A 16,727-nucleotide genomic window follows, 5' to 3' on the forward strand; every position below is an offset into this window, starting at 1 on the left:
AGTTCTTAACAGAGATTAGACATAATTCACTTTGGTCTCTGCCCCAGTATACACGCTACTGTCAGTTCTTATCAGGTGCCAGTTAGCCTGCCTACCTGGAGAGTAGAACGAAACCGGAATCCCTGGTGAAAACAAGCAGATACCACAAACACTTGCAAATAGTGCCCTTTCTGAAAATGAAGGGGGTTTGAATACTTTTATAAGGCACTGCATATCTAGGTTTACACTGTAGAGCTTCCCATGTAATAAAGAATTACTGATGCTTGAGGCACAAGGTGATAAAGTGACTTACTTAAGGTCATGTGGGGTTGACACTGAGTGTAACCAGTCATCTGTACATCTGTAAGTTCATTGTCACCTTGAAATTTTTTATTTTTTTTTTTGGCACCTAAAAATATGTGCACACATTTAAAACAAATCCTGGGAATGGATATATCTTAATTTAATAATAAAATATATATAGTATATACTTAACTGTAATTTTCCTTTAAAGATAATTTCCAATGATCTGATGTGAAATAGATAACTCTTCCCAACTGCAGTTTATTTAACATCTGTTATAGAAGCAATATATTTGTTTTTCTTCTACTAAAGGTTGTGAATATTTTAAAAGGTGATTTTAATTACATTCCTGCACATCTAAACAGAGTGATCTTTTATTATAACACACACACACACAACCTACACAAGCAAGATTTTCATTAAAGTTAACACTTTCAAGGCAAATAGAATTCTGTGTGATTTACTGACCTTGCTAGGGAACAGCACAAATTAGGAAGAAAAATGATGAAAGGGGACAGACTTTGATTAATATAGGTAATGCTATCCTATATTTATAATAGCCTTTTCCCTATTCTGTTTTATAAATGTAGTCTCTGGGAGAGGTGCCCTGCTGAGGCTGAAATGAGCCTGAAATCTGAGCGCATGCCACTTGAGTGTGGGGAAGCTGATCACACTGTCAGCAATTCATTTCAGAATGATGTATTTAGTGCTCATTTCACCTTCCTTAGGAAAAGAGAGGAATTCCTTATACACAAACTGATAACACTCTCTTCAAGGACAGATCCAAATAAAAACATACTAGATAGGCAAGTGGGCGAGTTAGGGTGTAAAGGGACTAATACTAGAGGTTCATGAGTAAAGATTTTTTTTATTTTAATGTCCTGAAAATTGAAAGGTTGAATTGTGTGCAAAATTTTTAGCATATTGAATTGGTTTCATTCAGTTTTAAAACTGCAGTTTACTAGGATGTAAACTATTGTAACAGTTTTTGGGGGTTTTTTTGTTCTGTAGGTAAACAGCTTTAAATGGGCTGGGCTCAAACTAATCAGTATTGTATCAAATTATTTAAGATAAATTAACCAAACTTTCACCTGCAATAGAAATTGTGATATAATTTGGGTATAAATAAGTACCAGCAGTACTTATGCATATTGAATGCTTCTTGAAATGCTGTATGTGACACATTGAATAAATTGGCGTAAGCCCCAGAGCACTGCTGAAGAGCTCAGGTGGTTATTTATATAATAAATACCCAAGACATTAATAACAATGGTGGGTCTAGCCAAAAATAAGAATATATACATTTCACAGCATCACAAAAATACAATTAAGTTTTATGTTGGCAGTATTTTAATAAAGATACCAATTTATTGTGGCATAATTGGGAAAAAAATCAAACGTGAAAGGATATACCAGTTATTTCTATCTAGTACCTGTAAAAAAAAAAAAAAGGTTTTCATATCTATTTACTTTAGGCGGCCATTTTGTATTTCTGGAGCATAGTACCCCACCTATTCATTATTTAGCAGGCTACATATTTGCTTTACCCAAAGTGATAAACACCATTATTTGACTTGGTTTAATTTTCATGCCTGTCCGTCATAGAATATCCTATTCAGCATATGATAAAGAAATATTTAAGATGTTAAATTTCTTGCTGCAGACATTTGTAATGATGAGTGAGAAAAAAGGGGAGAAAAGCTAAGCAAACAAGGAAAGCTTTCTGTAAAAAAATGACAGGTACCACGCTGTTAAATAATAGTTAACATGTGTGTTCCCTGTGTTTTGTTGTAGTCGTCCTTGTGAGTTCTGGCGCCTTGACTACTGGGAAGATGACTTGAGGCGCCGACGACGATTTGTGCGGAACCCCCTTGGATCGACACATCCTGAAGCAACCCTCAGATCAGCCATAGAGCACGGTTAGTAGAAAGGTGGCCACTTCTAAAAGCCATCATGGTATACTCCTGTATCTCAGCATTGCAATGGGAGGCTTCGTACAGCTAAGCATTTTAGCAGACTAGTAATAGTAACATCATGTGAATGGTACTCCCTGCGGGTGCTTAAATATTATGGTTGTTTAAACCCACGTGCCTTTTTCTCCATTCATATTTTTTTATCATCCATTTGACATTCTTTGCAGCTATATATATTTATAGCGCCAATTTTTTTTTTAACCTTTCCTCCACCGCTGTTTTATTTTGCGATTGCTTTATTTAGCATGCCTTTCCCCCAACTTTAGATAATGCATAAACTTAATAAGCTGTGCATTATTATTATATTTTTTTTTTTCCAATACTTATGACATACCAGCATGTAGATTTTAAATGTGCTAGGTGGCATCTATGATATAGAGCAGTGATCCCCAACCAGTGGCTCGTATGCAACATGTTGCACACTAACCCCTTGGATGTTGCTCTCAGTGCCCCCAAACCAGGTAGTTATTTTGAATTCCTGACTTGGGGGCAAGTTTTGGTTAAATAAAAACAAGATTTACTACCAAATTAAGCCCCCTGTAAAATGCTAGTGTGCTTAGAGGCTACCTAATAGCCAATCTTAGCCCTTATTTGGCACCTCCATGAACTTTTATGTTGCTTGTGTTGCTCGCCAAGACTTTTTACATTTGAGTGTGGCTCACCATTAAGAAAGGTTGGGGACCCCTGATATAGAGTATGGTTTCTCTGGGTAACTTTAACTTATGTCACATCTGTCTATTAAATCTGGACACCCATAAACTACACTTAAGAGATCACCCTTTTACCTGGAGATACAAACTACATATTTGATGTACCAGAGGCCCATAGGCTGTTTGTGGCCGTCTAAGTTATTTTTACAGTCCCTTGTCTGCCTATAGGCTTTATAGACAGTCATAAACTACTTGATATAACCTAGTCCATAAATGTTTAGTATGTCAATTAACTTGCCCACTATGTAATGACCCACTATATGGACTGGAAAAGGCAATTTGTATATCACTGTTTCTGGGTTCTTGATCTTGCCTAACTACATCCACACACATCAAACACTTTCTAGAAAGCCTATCCCTTTTGGTATATTGGACTATGGCTAGGGTTGCCACCTTTTCTTCTGGCCTTTACCAGCCGATAATGTTAGGGGCGGGGGTGAGTCCGATAAGGGGCAGGTTTGTGATGTCATAGGGGCGGGTTCATGACATTGCGGGGTGGAGATAGACATGGGCGGTCATATTGCAGTAAGCAGGCAGAGTTTGAGGGCCCTCGGGAAGAATATTAAGGCTGTTTAGGGCAGTTTGTAATCTGTAGTTGCTTGGCCCCTGGCCCACCCACAGATTTACCGACAGCTACATTGCCGGTAAATTTGTAATACTGACCCCGGCCTTGGCTGGTATTCAAATTATATGTGTTCTACTTCTGCTTCTATGCAACAATGCAGTGTGTGCACTTTTATTGTTAATTGGTCATCCAACATGAATTTGTTATGGGTGTCCTGCAAGTTGGCATTTCTGTAATTTTAAATAGGAAACCCTTATCAACACTGGAGAATTTAAATAATACGTGATGTGATGTGAATTGCTGTGCTGCATAGAAACCAGTGCTTTTAACAGAAGGCCTCAGTCTTTGACCATACAGTATAATAGGAAGCTGCATTTAAATTGATGCAATCTAGTTAGTAAAGGATGCTAAGCCTTTAATTATTTGGATAAAAAGTTGCTGTTTTCTGCTCATTTCTCTAGGAGCAGCCAAAAAAATAGCAGCAGCTACAGAGAACATCTTGATAGTTTATTATATTCATGGTGTGGTACTGTAGCATTTCTGACTTTCTTTTGTAACTGGTATAATTCTCTTTTGAGTAACAAGTACATGCAAAGTGTATTCATTACAGAAGCTTCCTTTGCTATATACTAAGGGGCATATTTATTAAGCTGTGTAAAATGAATTCGCTGAAAAAAAAGCTGTGTAAAATAAACAGAGAAGATCACCATCCGAATGCCAGATTTTACACTGTTATTTTATGTAATTTCCGGCGGAAGAAAAACACACACAAAAAAATTGTGCCGATTTTATGCCGTTTTTTTACGCAGCATAATAAATATACCCCTTGGCTGGTAAACAGGAGTGGTGAGGAGCTGCTTATAAAGCAGACCAAGCAGTCTCTTCACTAACCTATGCATTTAGCTGTAAATAGGGATAGCTAACAATTGTGTTTGGGGCCACTTAACTAAATTTGATATGGGGGCACAGTTGTATTTAACTGTCTGTTTTAAAAAGCAAAACCAACAGCAGACGTTGCCATAAAGCATGTGAAATCTAACTCTGTACAGATTTACTCATTAGCTGGGAGCCACTGAGGGCTGGTCACATAAAGGTAGTGGCTCTAGATCAGGCCCCAGAGTATAGTTTTGCCTACTTATGCACTGCATAGGAAATATTTCTTTTAATGGCAAAGCAACTCTGGACTTCAGTAAAAAAACATGTTTTGCTGTTAAAGTCTAAAAAATGTGGATATTCCTTAGTGGTTTTTATAATCCTTGCACAGTTGTTCCTAAAGCCCACGCAACGAGGTTGCAACACAGGATACAACTGTGATCCATAAAAGGCTATAACAGTGTAGTGGGGATTTTCTTGGATCCGGTATATGAAGTTGTGTTATCATTGTCTAACCTTAAAATGTATACTCTTGCAGAAGAATAGGATTTGCATGTACCCAACTGGAAGCACAACCTATTATGTGTTTACTCAAGTTATCTTATTTAAAGATAAGAAACCATTGTGATATAAATGCAGTTATAGGGGAAATCAGAAAAATGGGCAAATAATTTTTAACCTCACTGTATAACTGACCCTATCTTTAAAGGTTTGGTCATCATTTTAACTCCAATTTGAATTTACTTTACGTTTACCTGGCCTTTAAAGGGAACCTGTCACCCAGACATAAAAAGCTGTATATTATTATTATATAAGTCTGTTGCAAATTAAACTTGAAACCCAAATTTCTTTTTTATTTAATTAAAACATCCATACCTGTTTTAAACGTATTTAAAAAAATCTTAGCTGTCAGACATTTATTGTCTGCCAAGCCCTTATGCCTGAGGCATAGTGGTGGGTCAGCCAGTTACTTTCGCTTTCCATTATGCACTTCTTAGAGGTCCCTGCACTCCTCACATTCCCCCCTCCCGCCTAACACTCTATAATTGTGTAGCCTGTGCATGGACATCAGGTCCCCTATTCGGGCGCATATGCAAGATTTAGGGATAATGCAAAGATTGTATGAATTACAGTGTTCACAAAATGGCAGCTGCCTGCTTGCTGTAATTGTGAATTTCAAGACTGAAGGAAACAAAATTTAACTCATTTGTGTAGTTTCTTTTGCTTAACTAACATAATAGATAAGGATTTGGGCTTATTTTGTAGGATGACAGGTTCCCTTTTAAACAATGACCTCAATTTTTTTTAAAACCTTTATTAGTAATGGCTCAGATCTTTACTGCTATGGACGTTTGTACCTCTGGGCTGCTATAGTAATCTCAAAACATACAGTGTAGCATGTCAAGTGTAAGTCTTTTACAGACTAAAGACTTTTACAGGCTAATATAACACATGGAGATATCTGCAGCAGAAAAGCAACCAAAATATGGCCTTTCTACATCCAATTGACATAAATTGCTGCACAGTACTATTACTGGCACATATAAGCCTTAAAAACATTATTAGGCTTAAACACCACAGCCCTGCAGGCCCTAATTTTTCTCTTTTATATTTGTGGAATTGATTTTTAAAGTTACTATTAAAGAATAAAACAATTTCTTTAACCCAAAATTTACTTAAATATTTTTACAAGGGACAGTGATAATCCATGTCATGTTTTAAAGACATCTCTGTAGGGTTGCTGCTTCAGCCCCTTAAAGAAGTGGTTCACCGTTAATTAACTTTTAGTATGATGTAGAATGTGCAATTCTGGGACGATTTGCAATTGCTTTTGCATTTTTTTGTGGTTTTTTTTTTCAGTTATTTTAGCTTTTTGTTTAGCAGCTCTTTAGTTTGAAATTTCAGCAGCTATCTGGTTGCCAGAGACTTTTACCTTAGCAACCAGGCAGTGGTTTGAATTAGAGACTGGAAATTGAACAGGAGGGGGACCGAATAGAAAGATGAGGAATAAAAAGTTATAAAAATGATTGTCCTCTGTGGGGTCAGTGACCCCCATTTGAAAGCTGTAAAGATGTAGAAGAGAGAGGTAAATAATTCAAAAACTATATAAAAAGAAATAAATAATGAAGACCAATTGCAAAGTTGCTAGAAATAGGACATTCTTTTATATATTAAAAGTTAACTTTAAGGCAAACTACCCCTTTAAAACTAGACACATTAAATCCATCTCCTGCATGAGATGCGATTTGCCTCTTCGGAATGGTGGGAGGAGACACTCGCAGGGAAGGAATAAAGAGTGACTAAAGCTTATTGGAGCACAAGTCACACAAAGCTGAGAATCACGTTAGATTCTTTTTGTATATTTAATTGAAATTTAAATGTATTTACTCTTTTTTGAAAAACAAATTTTAGCATAGGATTTTGTTTAAGAAGAGCTGTTAGCTGATGCATTTTGGGGGTAAAAAAGCATATTCACAGTGACAGTATCCCAGTAAAGGGATGATATGGCAAACCCACCTCTGTACATGCTGAATCATGTTTTTTTCCAAATGTTATAATTAAAGGGCAATGGCTATAAAGAAAAAGGGAAAAAAGTGTGCAGGTTGAAAGTTCAACAGTATGTTCTAAAAATTCCCAAATTATTTATATAGATTCTATCTATCTATCTATCTATCTATCTATCTATCTATCTAATTTTTTATTTTAAATTTCACTGACTTGTAGAGGGTAAATTGAATGTCATTGTGCAGGCCAGACTGAAAAATGTACTTGCATGGTATACACTATGTCATTCACTTTTGACAAGGATCTCTCTTCCTTGAAAGATGAACTCTATATCTTCCTTATTGTCATTGCATATTTCATGATATATATAGGAATACTGTAGAAATTATATACCTGCGTGCATTTTTCTACTGATACTAAATTTTCCTGCAGGGAATCGGTTTTAGGGGGTGTTGAAGTACTATCTGCTCAGAAAGTAAAATATTACCACCTTGGTTCTGTGCTGTTATTTATATCAGATAGCTTGCCATATGCCAGAACATTTTTGAAGATAAATATAAAAAATATGCACATTTCTTATTACATAAAAAGTACAGCCGTCTGAAATCTCCTGATATGTATTTATGGTCCCCACCCCTGTAAATAATGTTTTCAGTGAGTTTGCTTAAAATGGACAACTTTTTTTTCCTTTTATCCTGTCTGTTAAATAATCACCTTTGCCCTTTGAGTCAGCTATTTCTCAGCTCAAGATAAGGTTTTACAGAAGAAATGTTGCATATTTATGGACAGGGCACTTATGCACATGTGTTCTTTCCTTGGGTGTGGAATGCACTTAGAGATGCAGAGCTAACTGATTACCATATATTTCTGCATCCTTGTGCCAATGAGTGTTCAGATCTGTTTTTTAGCCCAGCTTTGATTCATTTCATTGAATATATTAAAACAGATAACTGGTAAACTTACAGAAACTTACAAAACACGCATTTGAATAAAACAATCTTTTGTTCAGAATTATGGGAAGACCATCTGCCATAGATCTCCCATTTTAAGCAAATAATTCTATTTTTTTTCTTTTTCGCTATAATGATAAAACAGATATTGGTGGCAAAACAGTCCTATTGGGTTTATGTAATGTTTAAATTATTTTTTACAGACTTCAGGTATGTAGGTCAAGGGAAAAATTAAGGAAAGATCCCTTAACCTAGAAAACCCCAGGTACCAAACATTCTGGAAAATAGATACTATACATGTATAGAATTTTTTTGTTTAATAGGACGTTCAAAAGACAGGAACTTAACCTGGACAAAAGCTAGAAAGAAATAAAATAAGACACAAGCCCTTGCTGGATGGAATTTACAAAAGTGGCATTAAGATAAATGTCATTAATGTTCATGTATGCCTAATAATCAGTGACAAATAATACCACCCTACATCAGGGGCGAGCCGAGCCGACCTGGCGCCCTAGGCAACCCGGTTGGCTACCTCTCCCCTACACCTGCGCTAATGCACCCCCAAGCCCCCCCCCCATTTTGCGCAGTTCATGAAACTTGCCACTGGCCTACACCTAGAAAACATGCTGCTTATTTGCGGCTGTGATTAGGGTTGGAGCACCTGGCTGTGAGTGGGAGGTGGGCAGGGCCCACCAGCTTTTTCATTGGTGTCCTGCTGGCCCGGTCTGGACATTGTATCCGGTGGTTAACAATGATAAATGCTTGACCACACTGACCAAAGCAGTGATGACTGAACAAATGATCACTCAGACAGTCAGACTTCATTGTCTGTCACTGTTTTGCCCTTTTCTAGCACCACACATTTAAGGCTCCTAGCAGATAGAAAATCTGTGGGGGCAACAAATCTCCCGCAAATGCCTTCCCATTGCCTAACATTTCAATCGCCACAAGTTAAACACATTACTCACAGCAATTTAGCATTTTTCTACAATTAAGGAGTAACGATTAAGGATTGTCGGATAACTTGCCAAACTTGTGCCAATATGAAGGCATTTTCAGAAGATCTGTTTCCAGGGTCGGACTGGGGTGTGAAGGGCCCTGCAGGTGCACTCAGCTTGGCGTGTCCTCTAACCACCCCCCCCTGTAGGGGCCCCCCTAACCCCCCTCGCAGGGCCCCCACCTGACGTCCTCCCCTGAGCACATTAATTTGACGTGTCAGGCAAGGAGCGTTCGGGAGGGGGAGCGCCGGCAAGGGTCGGGTCTGGGCCGCCGGGGCCCACCGGGATTTTTCCCGGTGTCCCGCCGGCCCAGTAGGGCACTGACTAATATGTAGTGTTGATACATGTTTATAAAATGAATGTCTTATTCCTGGCTTTTAGTACTAAAATGATGTTTCTGTGGGGCCAAATAATTTCTACTTCCCCCATAGGCCACATTGCTACTTTAATGCACCCGATAAACATACATTTCAAATTAATTTTTATTCCCCCTATGAAAATATGATTTCAAATGTATTATGCCCTAATTTAATTTGCCCTATAATGTGTGGCACAAGCTTTTACTAGAATATCTTTTAACTGCAGTAAATGAAGCAGCTGTTTGTGCCCATTTTCCTACTGTATGGAAACCAATTCCCAGGCCTGGATTTGTGGAGAGGCCACAAAGGCCCGGGCCTAGTCGGCAGAAACCTGGGGGGCGGCATGCCGCCCCGCCACACCAAAATTGTAAAAGTTTTGTCCCCATACGGAGCAATGGGGACTTCTCTCCACTGCTCCGTATGCATGTGTGGCCTACAGCGCATGCGTATGCGTGCGCACCCCCGCCCTGCACTGTTCGCGCATGCGCGCATAAACCCAGCCTCCCCTTGTTCGCACACGCATGCGCACGGGGGGGCGTGCGAGCGGGGGCGGCCTCTGGGCGGCCAATTGGTAAATCCGGCCCTGCCAATTCCTATTTTCTGCAAACAATCCAAGTAGTGCACATACCATTCAGTCACTGCCTAACATATGCACTACTTGGATTATTTGTCCCTCTTTCTTACTAGAAATCCCCTTGAGAAAGGAGTTGTTTCCTATAGGAAGATGATACTTAAAGTCTTGAAAATAACAGAAGAATGAATGGCACCTTGGTAATTAGGCCTGTTATCACATTTGTACAGGGATATTTAAATGAGGGTTTTCTGTAGCAATTACATTACACAGCAGTGTGACTTGGAGAATGCCACTATGTGTAGTAACCAGCATGAGTAGTGCCAACTGAATTATTCCTTTCCAAACTAAGGTGTGTCTGTTGGTCTTGGAGATAATTCATTTTTGTGCTAAAGGATTTTATACAGAGAGTACTTACACCCAAATGGATATTTATTGGAAATTTCCCAGGGCTCCAAATTCAGTAGACAGAGGAATGACACTAGAAGCAGGTAGCTTGGTCTATTTTGATCAGCTCCTAGAAGTATTAATTACCCTTGTCTCACATTAGCTCAGTCACCTTTAGCACAATAAGGCACTGGAACCCTCCCTCACCCCCTTAATATTTACCATATGTATTAAAGAAAAACACAGAGACGTGGTTATGGTTAAATCAGTTGGAATCACAGGATTTATTGAAATCAGTAGCCATAAATAAATAGAGGTTGTGCACTCCCTAATGCCATGTGCAGCTCCCAAACATGGCTTAACCAAAATGCAGGGATTGGGTATCGCGCCCATAACAAACCAACCTTCTCCCTCCTCCTGCACTTTCTCTAGCCCTGCCCTAGGGATGGACTTCTGGCTAGGCCTGCATGATGGAAGGAGCTGAATTGATGCCGGGACCAGCAGCTGGCTTTATGGAATGCACAGGGCCATAAACAGGCAATGATTCAGAGGAAGGCAAAAAACCATCTAGCGCTAAGGGGCCAATATGCACTATATGGCAAAAATTCCTTCCTGACTCCAAATGGCAATCGGTTTTACACCCTGAATCATGTGTAGCTATGACATTTACCATTTATTATTATCAGGGATGGAGACAGGGAGAGGAATCAGGGATGGAGAAAGGGAGGAGGATCAGGGAGCAGGAGGGTTTTGGAGATGGGGTGGGAGACAGGGAGGAGGATCAGGGAGCAGGAGGGTTTTGGAGATGGGGTGAGAGACAGGGAGGAGGATCAGGGAGCAGGGGGCTTTTGGAGATGGGGTGAGAGAAAGGGAGGGGGATCAGGGAGCAGGAGGGTTTTGAACATGGGGGTGAGAGAAAGGGAGGAGGATCAGGGAGCAGGAGAGTTTTGGAGATGGGGTGGGAGAAAGGAAGGGGGATCAGGAGGGAGAAAACCTGGAAGGCGTCTTCTGGTGAAACGCTGGAAAAAATGAAAACAAAAAGGATTAAAGGGTTAAAAAAGAGAATACATTACATTACAACATCTGGAATGGCACTGTGCATTCTTATATTAATCACCTCGTTACAGTGGCCCTTTAAGATATGGCTTAGTACACTGAGTAAATAATAATAAGCCCTTATAAAAGCCTTTATATATAGAATGGGTCCTTCAGTCTTTATATATAATTATGCAACTATGAGTGAATCCCATGGTATTATTGAGATTGTCTAAAAGAGAATTATAGAGACATTACCCAAATCCTCCGGAATGTTCTCGATATGGCTTTTACAAGCCTCTTCCTGGTGCTCAGCCTGGGCACCTCTATCACTGGAGGATCTTCTTCTTGTTCTTCCTGTGTCGTCCTGAAAAAAAGAATAATGAGCTAATGTTGTTTTCTGTTTCAAAAAGTTTTAGACTAGGAACATTATTACGCTGCTAGACATTTACCATAATATTACAAATATACATGCAACTAATCTGTATCCTCTGTACCAAATGTGGGTAACTACTGAGCTGAATAAATGTGCTATAGGGTACAGGTTCTGGTGTAGGGATGGGTCTCATAGCATTGAGAAAGTAGATGGAGGGGCTCACTGGGATCCAGGGATTAATAATAAGGAAAGCTAAACTGACAAGTACAGCTAGGGACTGGCCTTGTGAGAGTCAGAGACCATGGGGCTGATATTAGTGGTTACTAACTACACTTTGCTCCAATAAGGATTTTGCTTCAGTCTTATTTTTCCACTTTTAGTGCATGGAACTGTTATTCAGTGGAAGGATATAAAGGCTTCAGCATTAACAGTTCTCTGTTAAGGATGGGAACATAATACAATTAGATCAGAGAACAATTGTTTCTTTATCCCATTTTTGAGTTATATTAGATGCTGCATATGTTTATACTGCTTGTATTTCTGAGTTGACTGAGATTTTCAATGTCTAAAATTTGGGGCTTTGGCACATTTTGTTGCTGTTCCAATATTCTGCTTAACTATTTGCTCTGTCGTTATGGGAATTGTAAGACTCTGTTTACAGGTATACAGGCAGCTGAAACTTTTTTCTTTATTTTGCTGTGTGTAAAAATTGTAATAGGCGTCACATGTAAAATACATACTTCGCAGCTTCTTCCAGCTTCTTTTGCCTTGCCACGATCTTGTTGTTCAAGGCTTCGAGCTTAGGGCCCAAAACCTGTGAGCAGGGGGAGAAAGGAGGAAAGAAATTATACATTGGTACAAATCCATGTATCCATGGTCTGCATTAACTTACAATAAACAGTATTGGGGAAGGTGGTGCATATGCCCACATACCCTGTGGCATTTTCAGTACACCTGGGGCCAAGATGGTGCTTGACAGTCATTGGCTCTTTATATAGTACTGTCTTATTATTCAATTACTTGTGAGCTGTATAACAGGTATCCAGATAACCTATAGCATTATGCAAATAAGGATTGAATACTCATCCAAAATATGTAATTAGCAGTTGGTTGCTATGAGTTAAGGCATTACCGTTGTCTACAATATCCCCCTGTTTCTGTAACCTGCAGAGATTTACACTAAGCTTCTTTTTCAACACACACACAATACTACATAGTGTTCCCTATAACCTGACCAACATTGAGTGTATCCTGTAAAATGTAACAACAAATCACACAGAAAAGCCTTCTAGACAGTGACCAAGGAACTTACTCTCCGGGCTTGCTGCGTATTCTCATATTGGGTGAGAATGTGGTCCACGTCGTGCTCCTCCTGTGGCAAAAGAGACTCCATGTTAAACACGGTACCAGTTTCATTAATGTGCCCCTGTAAGCACAACTGCCAAGAAGAGATACATAATGTCTCTAATAATATAAATAATGGCAGTTGTTGGGCATATGGTGAGTAATAATCTCCCAAATGCTAATTATGGTAGCTACAGGTGATACAGTATATAATAACCTCAAAAATAACTTACTTCAGATAAAGCCAGGAGTTTGTGGATGTGATAAAGAGTCATCTCCAGCTCCTCAAGATGTTTCTGTAACATAAAATAATGTACCCGTGTGAGGAAATTATTAATCAGTGCTATTCCCCTTGTAATCAGACCTATAAGGCAGAATAAGTTCTCACAGACCTGAGTAGTCATATTAATCCTCACTATAATCATGGCTGCCTGATTGACCAGTGGGGCTTATACATAAGAAAAGTTGCAGCACCGCTATAACCTCATTGGCTAGTATGAAGCAGGAATATGGCACAATGAGACAGACATTATAGCTGGCAGTGGCCTTCTACACTTAACTGCTAGCCCAGGTTTATGGGACCCAGTAGCCAAAACTCATATATTCTCCACCTATATTTTTATAATGCACACTGACACATTATACACATTATCTGACCCCATTATCATTGATTACACTGGATAAAAGTTATAGTTTTAGTCTACTCATACAGTGTAATATTCATCCAATTACATTTGCTAAACCTACATAACATTTACTAAGCACACAAAACATGTTCTGGAACAAGAGCTGGATTCCTTACCCGATAGGCATCCATGCAGATGAAAAGGGCCATGTCCCGAAGATGCTCCACATCATTGTCAATATAATATTGACTGAAGAAGTCTCCCCTAAAAAGCAAAATCCCAATGGAGCATTAATGGCACTTCCTATTTCACTGTATTTCTACTGTACGTACACTTATTCATTTGAGTGGGTACAATATGGGGCAAGCACAAAATGTCCCACAATAGATTGTGGGGTGCAGGAGGGATATTGCATGTAGCTGTCTGGGTGCTGAAATAAGATAATTAATAAGATTATTTTCATGTTACTTACAAGTCGTCGTTGGCTCCATGTCTCCAGACGTAGTGATGTTCTGCAAGGAAAATACATTTCCATTAAGGCTAGGCACACATGTAGCACTGCCTCCCCCGGTGTAGATATGCCAGTGGAGAAAAGGTCAGTCCATTCCCATCTGCCCAACTTGTATGCAAACTGAGAGGCACAGCATTGGCCCATCAGCGCACACAGGGGGTGAATTTCTGCCCCATAATGCACAGTTTGTGGGGTTTTTTGTGACAAAAGCCACCCTGTGTCCACATTGACAATGCTATCGTGCCCCTTAGTTCTCTGCACTTTTCCCCGTGGTCTGTTATAAATAATCCCTAGTATTTACCATAGTAGGCAAGGATGGCCTCGTCAAATGTCCTCTCCTTCACATACTCCTCCAGGACACTGAATAGCACCTGTAAGTGAAAGGAAAGAGCCTTAGCGACTCAGAAGCTGTAACTGAGGGATAGTGTGTAAAGTAGGGCAAGAAGGTATTGGGGAAGAGACTGTAATTTTATTTTAGTTTGCATAGTAAGAGATAGATTGAGAGAGAAAGAGCACTTTAGATAAGAGCAGAGGGGAAATTTCCCTTTATTTGGGATGAGAGAAGAAAGTGATTCCTTACCTTAACCTCTGGCATTCTGCTGTCGCTAAGTACAGCCACCTAAAGGCAAGCGATACAAAGGGGCATTATATTGGCAACACAGACACAGGCAGTCTCAGCAATACAATGTGTGTGGTTATGGCTTTCTATTCTCAGTCACATTTCAGTAGTAGCCAGCAGCATGGTGGCTCAGTGAGTAGCACTTCTGCCTTGCAGCGCTGGGGTCAGCTACCCTCCAAAAAACCCTATACAGGCAGGTTAATTGCCTTCTGACTAAATTGCCCATAGCATGTGTGTGAATGAGAAAGAGACCTTAGATTGTGAGCTCCTCTGGGGCAAGGAATAATGCGAATGATGAATAATCTGGGTACAGCGCTATGGCAATGTGTTGGCGCAATACAAATAACGGGAAATTCTGCGCAGACTTGCTACATAACAAATGGTTAAAGCCCCATAAGACCAGAAAGATTACCTCTTAAAAGAAGTGAGCCAGACGGTGCTGTTGGAACCAGAAGTGCCAGATGTTAAACTCTTCTGGTTCGTATAATGAGGGGTTCCTCACACTTGAGGGCCGGCACAAGGCCGGGGAACCCAAGGGAGACCCTCAGTAGAAAGTGGCTTCTCTCAAGCTCAGATCAGAATGGAAAAGATCAAACTTAAAGAGAAGCCAAGAATCACTAAGCAATCGCTAGGTAAAATCGCACGGTAGCACAGACTGCAAAGAGTTCAGCAGGAGCAGCACTATAGCAATCTGTATAGAGAGACAAAAGAATATAAAGGGCAAGTAAACTTCAGAGAGAACTTATTTAGCACATATTTGCATAGAATACAGAGTTGGGCAAAGACCTGTTTTCCCTTATTGAGTTGTATGTATTAAACATGGGAAACAAGAATACCAAATTATTTTATTTATAAAACAGGTTTCCAGACTTTTAGTTTATTATTATTATTTAGTTTATTATTATTATCTAAATGACAGCAGTGTGGTTACCCATATCAGCCTATTTTAGCAATTGAAAAAGGGGGTAAAAAACAAGCCACAAACCAAAAGTCAAATACATTTTAGGGGGATGATTGTAAATATGAGGCATTTTATTCTGCTGCCCCCAGGTGATTTTTTTACAACATTGTGTATTAAGCAGGATTAGGCCTAAATAAGTGCAATTGTGCTGGAATTAATTGATTTAGATGACCCCTTGTACCCCTTAATACACCAGGGCTGGGCAGCCATCAGGGGGGAACAGGGAGCCCAAATCTAAGCCCCATCATTTCCAGAAACAGAAATTACTACTGTCCAGTACAACACTGGGGACATCAGATAACATATTTTATGGAAAGAAGTGTGCCCAACTGCCAAATGCTGTGTCTCTCACCCAGGATTAAAGTAATCTCCAAAGCCCATTTTAGAAGAATATTGCCCAAATGAAGTAAAACTGAATCCCCGCTAGTCTCAGGGGCACAGTACTATCACTATTTCCTCTCTTTTTGGAATAAAATAATGTTTTTTTGGCAAAGAATCTCTCTGAAGGGAAGATCACTTACCTCTCACCACAATGCCAACCAACCGAATTACTGGTAAAGCGCTGATGTCACAGAGTGTAAGGCAGGAGCCACTTTTAAAGGGGAAATGTACCCTGTTCATGAGGGAGGTTTATATGCCATTAGTTTGACCTTGTATGTGCAGTACCTACACAGCTTATTGTGTACACAGAACATTGCTTTGTATGTGTGGCAGTTTGAATCACTACATTTACAGTTTTGTTGGAAAGATCTATGAATCCATCAGCCATGGTTTATCTACCTGCTGCTGCTGCTAAATCAGGTGTAACTGGGGCTCCTTAGCATGAAGGGTGTTCCTTCCTTAGCCTGAATAGTGGGCAGAAATGGGGGTACACTCACCCTCAGGAGTTGTTATATACAATGTATGGGGGGGCACTTTCCTACTAAGTAAGGGTGCAGGTGGGTGTAGGAACAGCGCAGCTCATTCATTATTGACCAGGCTGCCTGATTGCTGGTCCCTAAACTACTCAGTAAGTATAAACCATTGCATCTTGGGAAACAGCAAGCGTTTCTGCATCCACAGAGATGTCTCAGTAACATAAT

At 39.7% G+C, this 16,727-nt stretch overlaps 1 protein-coding gene and 2 long non-coding RNA genes across 3 annotated transcripts in view; 1 reads left to right on the top strand and 2 right to left on the bottom strand.

Annotated features, from left to right (window-relative positions):
* lrba (LPS-responsive vesicle trafficking, beach and anchor containing) overlaps window positions 1-16,727 on the top strand; it is a 341,818-nt gene that overhangs the window by 146,695 nt on the left and 178,396 nt on the right. Inside the window, exon 37 of the mRNA XM_002933499.5 lies at window positions 2,077-2,201. Coding sequence (XP_002933545.3) covers window positions 2,077-2,201 — 125 coding nt within the window. The remainder of the gene's footprint in view (window positions 1-2,076; window positions 2,202-16,727) is intronic.
* On the bottom strand, window positions 12,740-14,308 carry LOC105946240. The gene is made up of 4 exons (XR_004220982.1): window positions 14,027-14,308; window positions 13,731-13,818; window positions 13,162-13,224; window positions 12,740-12,956 (listed from the first exon to the last, which is right to left on the bottom strand). It is a non-coding gene; the product is annotated as an uncharacterized LOC105946240 (long non-coding RNA).
* LOC116408480 lies at window positions 14,374-15,311 on the bottom strand. Its single transcript, XR_004220983.1, has 3 exons — window positions 15,097-15,311; window positions 14,646-14,684; window positions 14,374-14,436 (listed from the first exon to the last, which is right to left on the bottom strand). It is a non-coding gene; the product is annotated as an uncharacterized LOC116408480 (long non-coding RNA).

The sequence above is a fragment of the Xenopus tropicalis genome, chromosome 1 (genome assembly GCF_000004195.4).
Source record: "Xenopus tropicalis strain Nigerian chromosome 1, UCB_Xtro_10.0, whole genome shotgun sequence".
NCBI classification, from domain to species: domain Eukaryota; kingdom Metazoa; phylum Chordata; class Amphibia; order Anura; family Pipidae; genus Xenopus; species Xenopus tropicalis.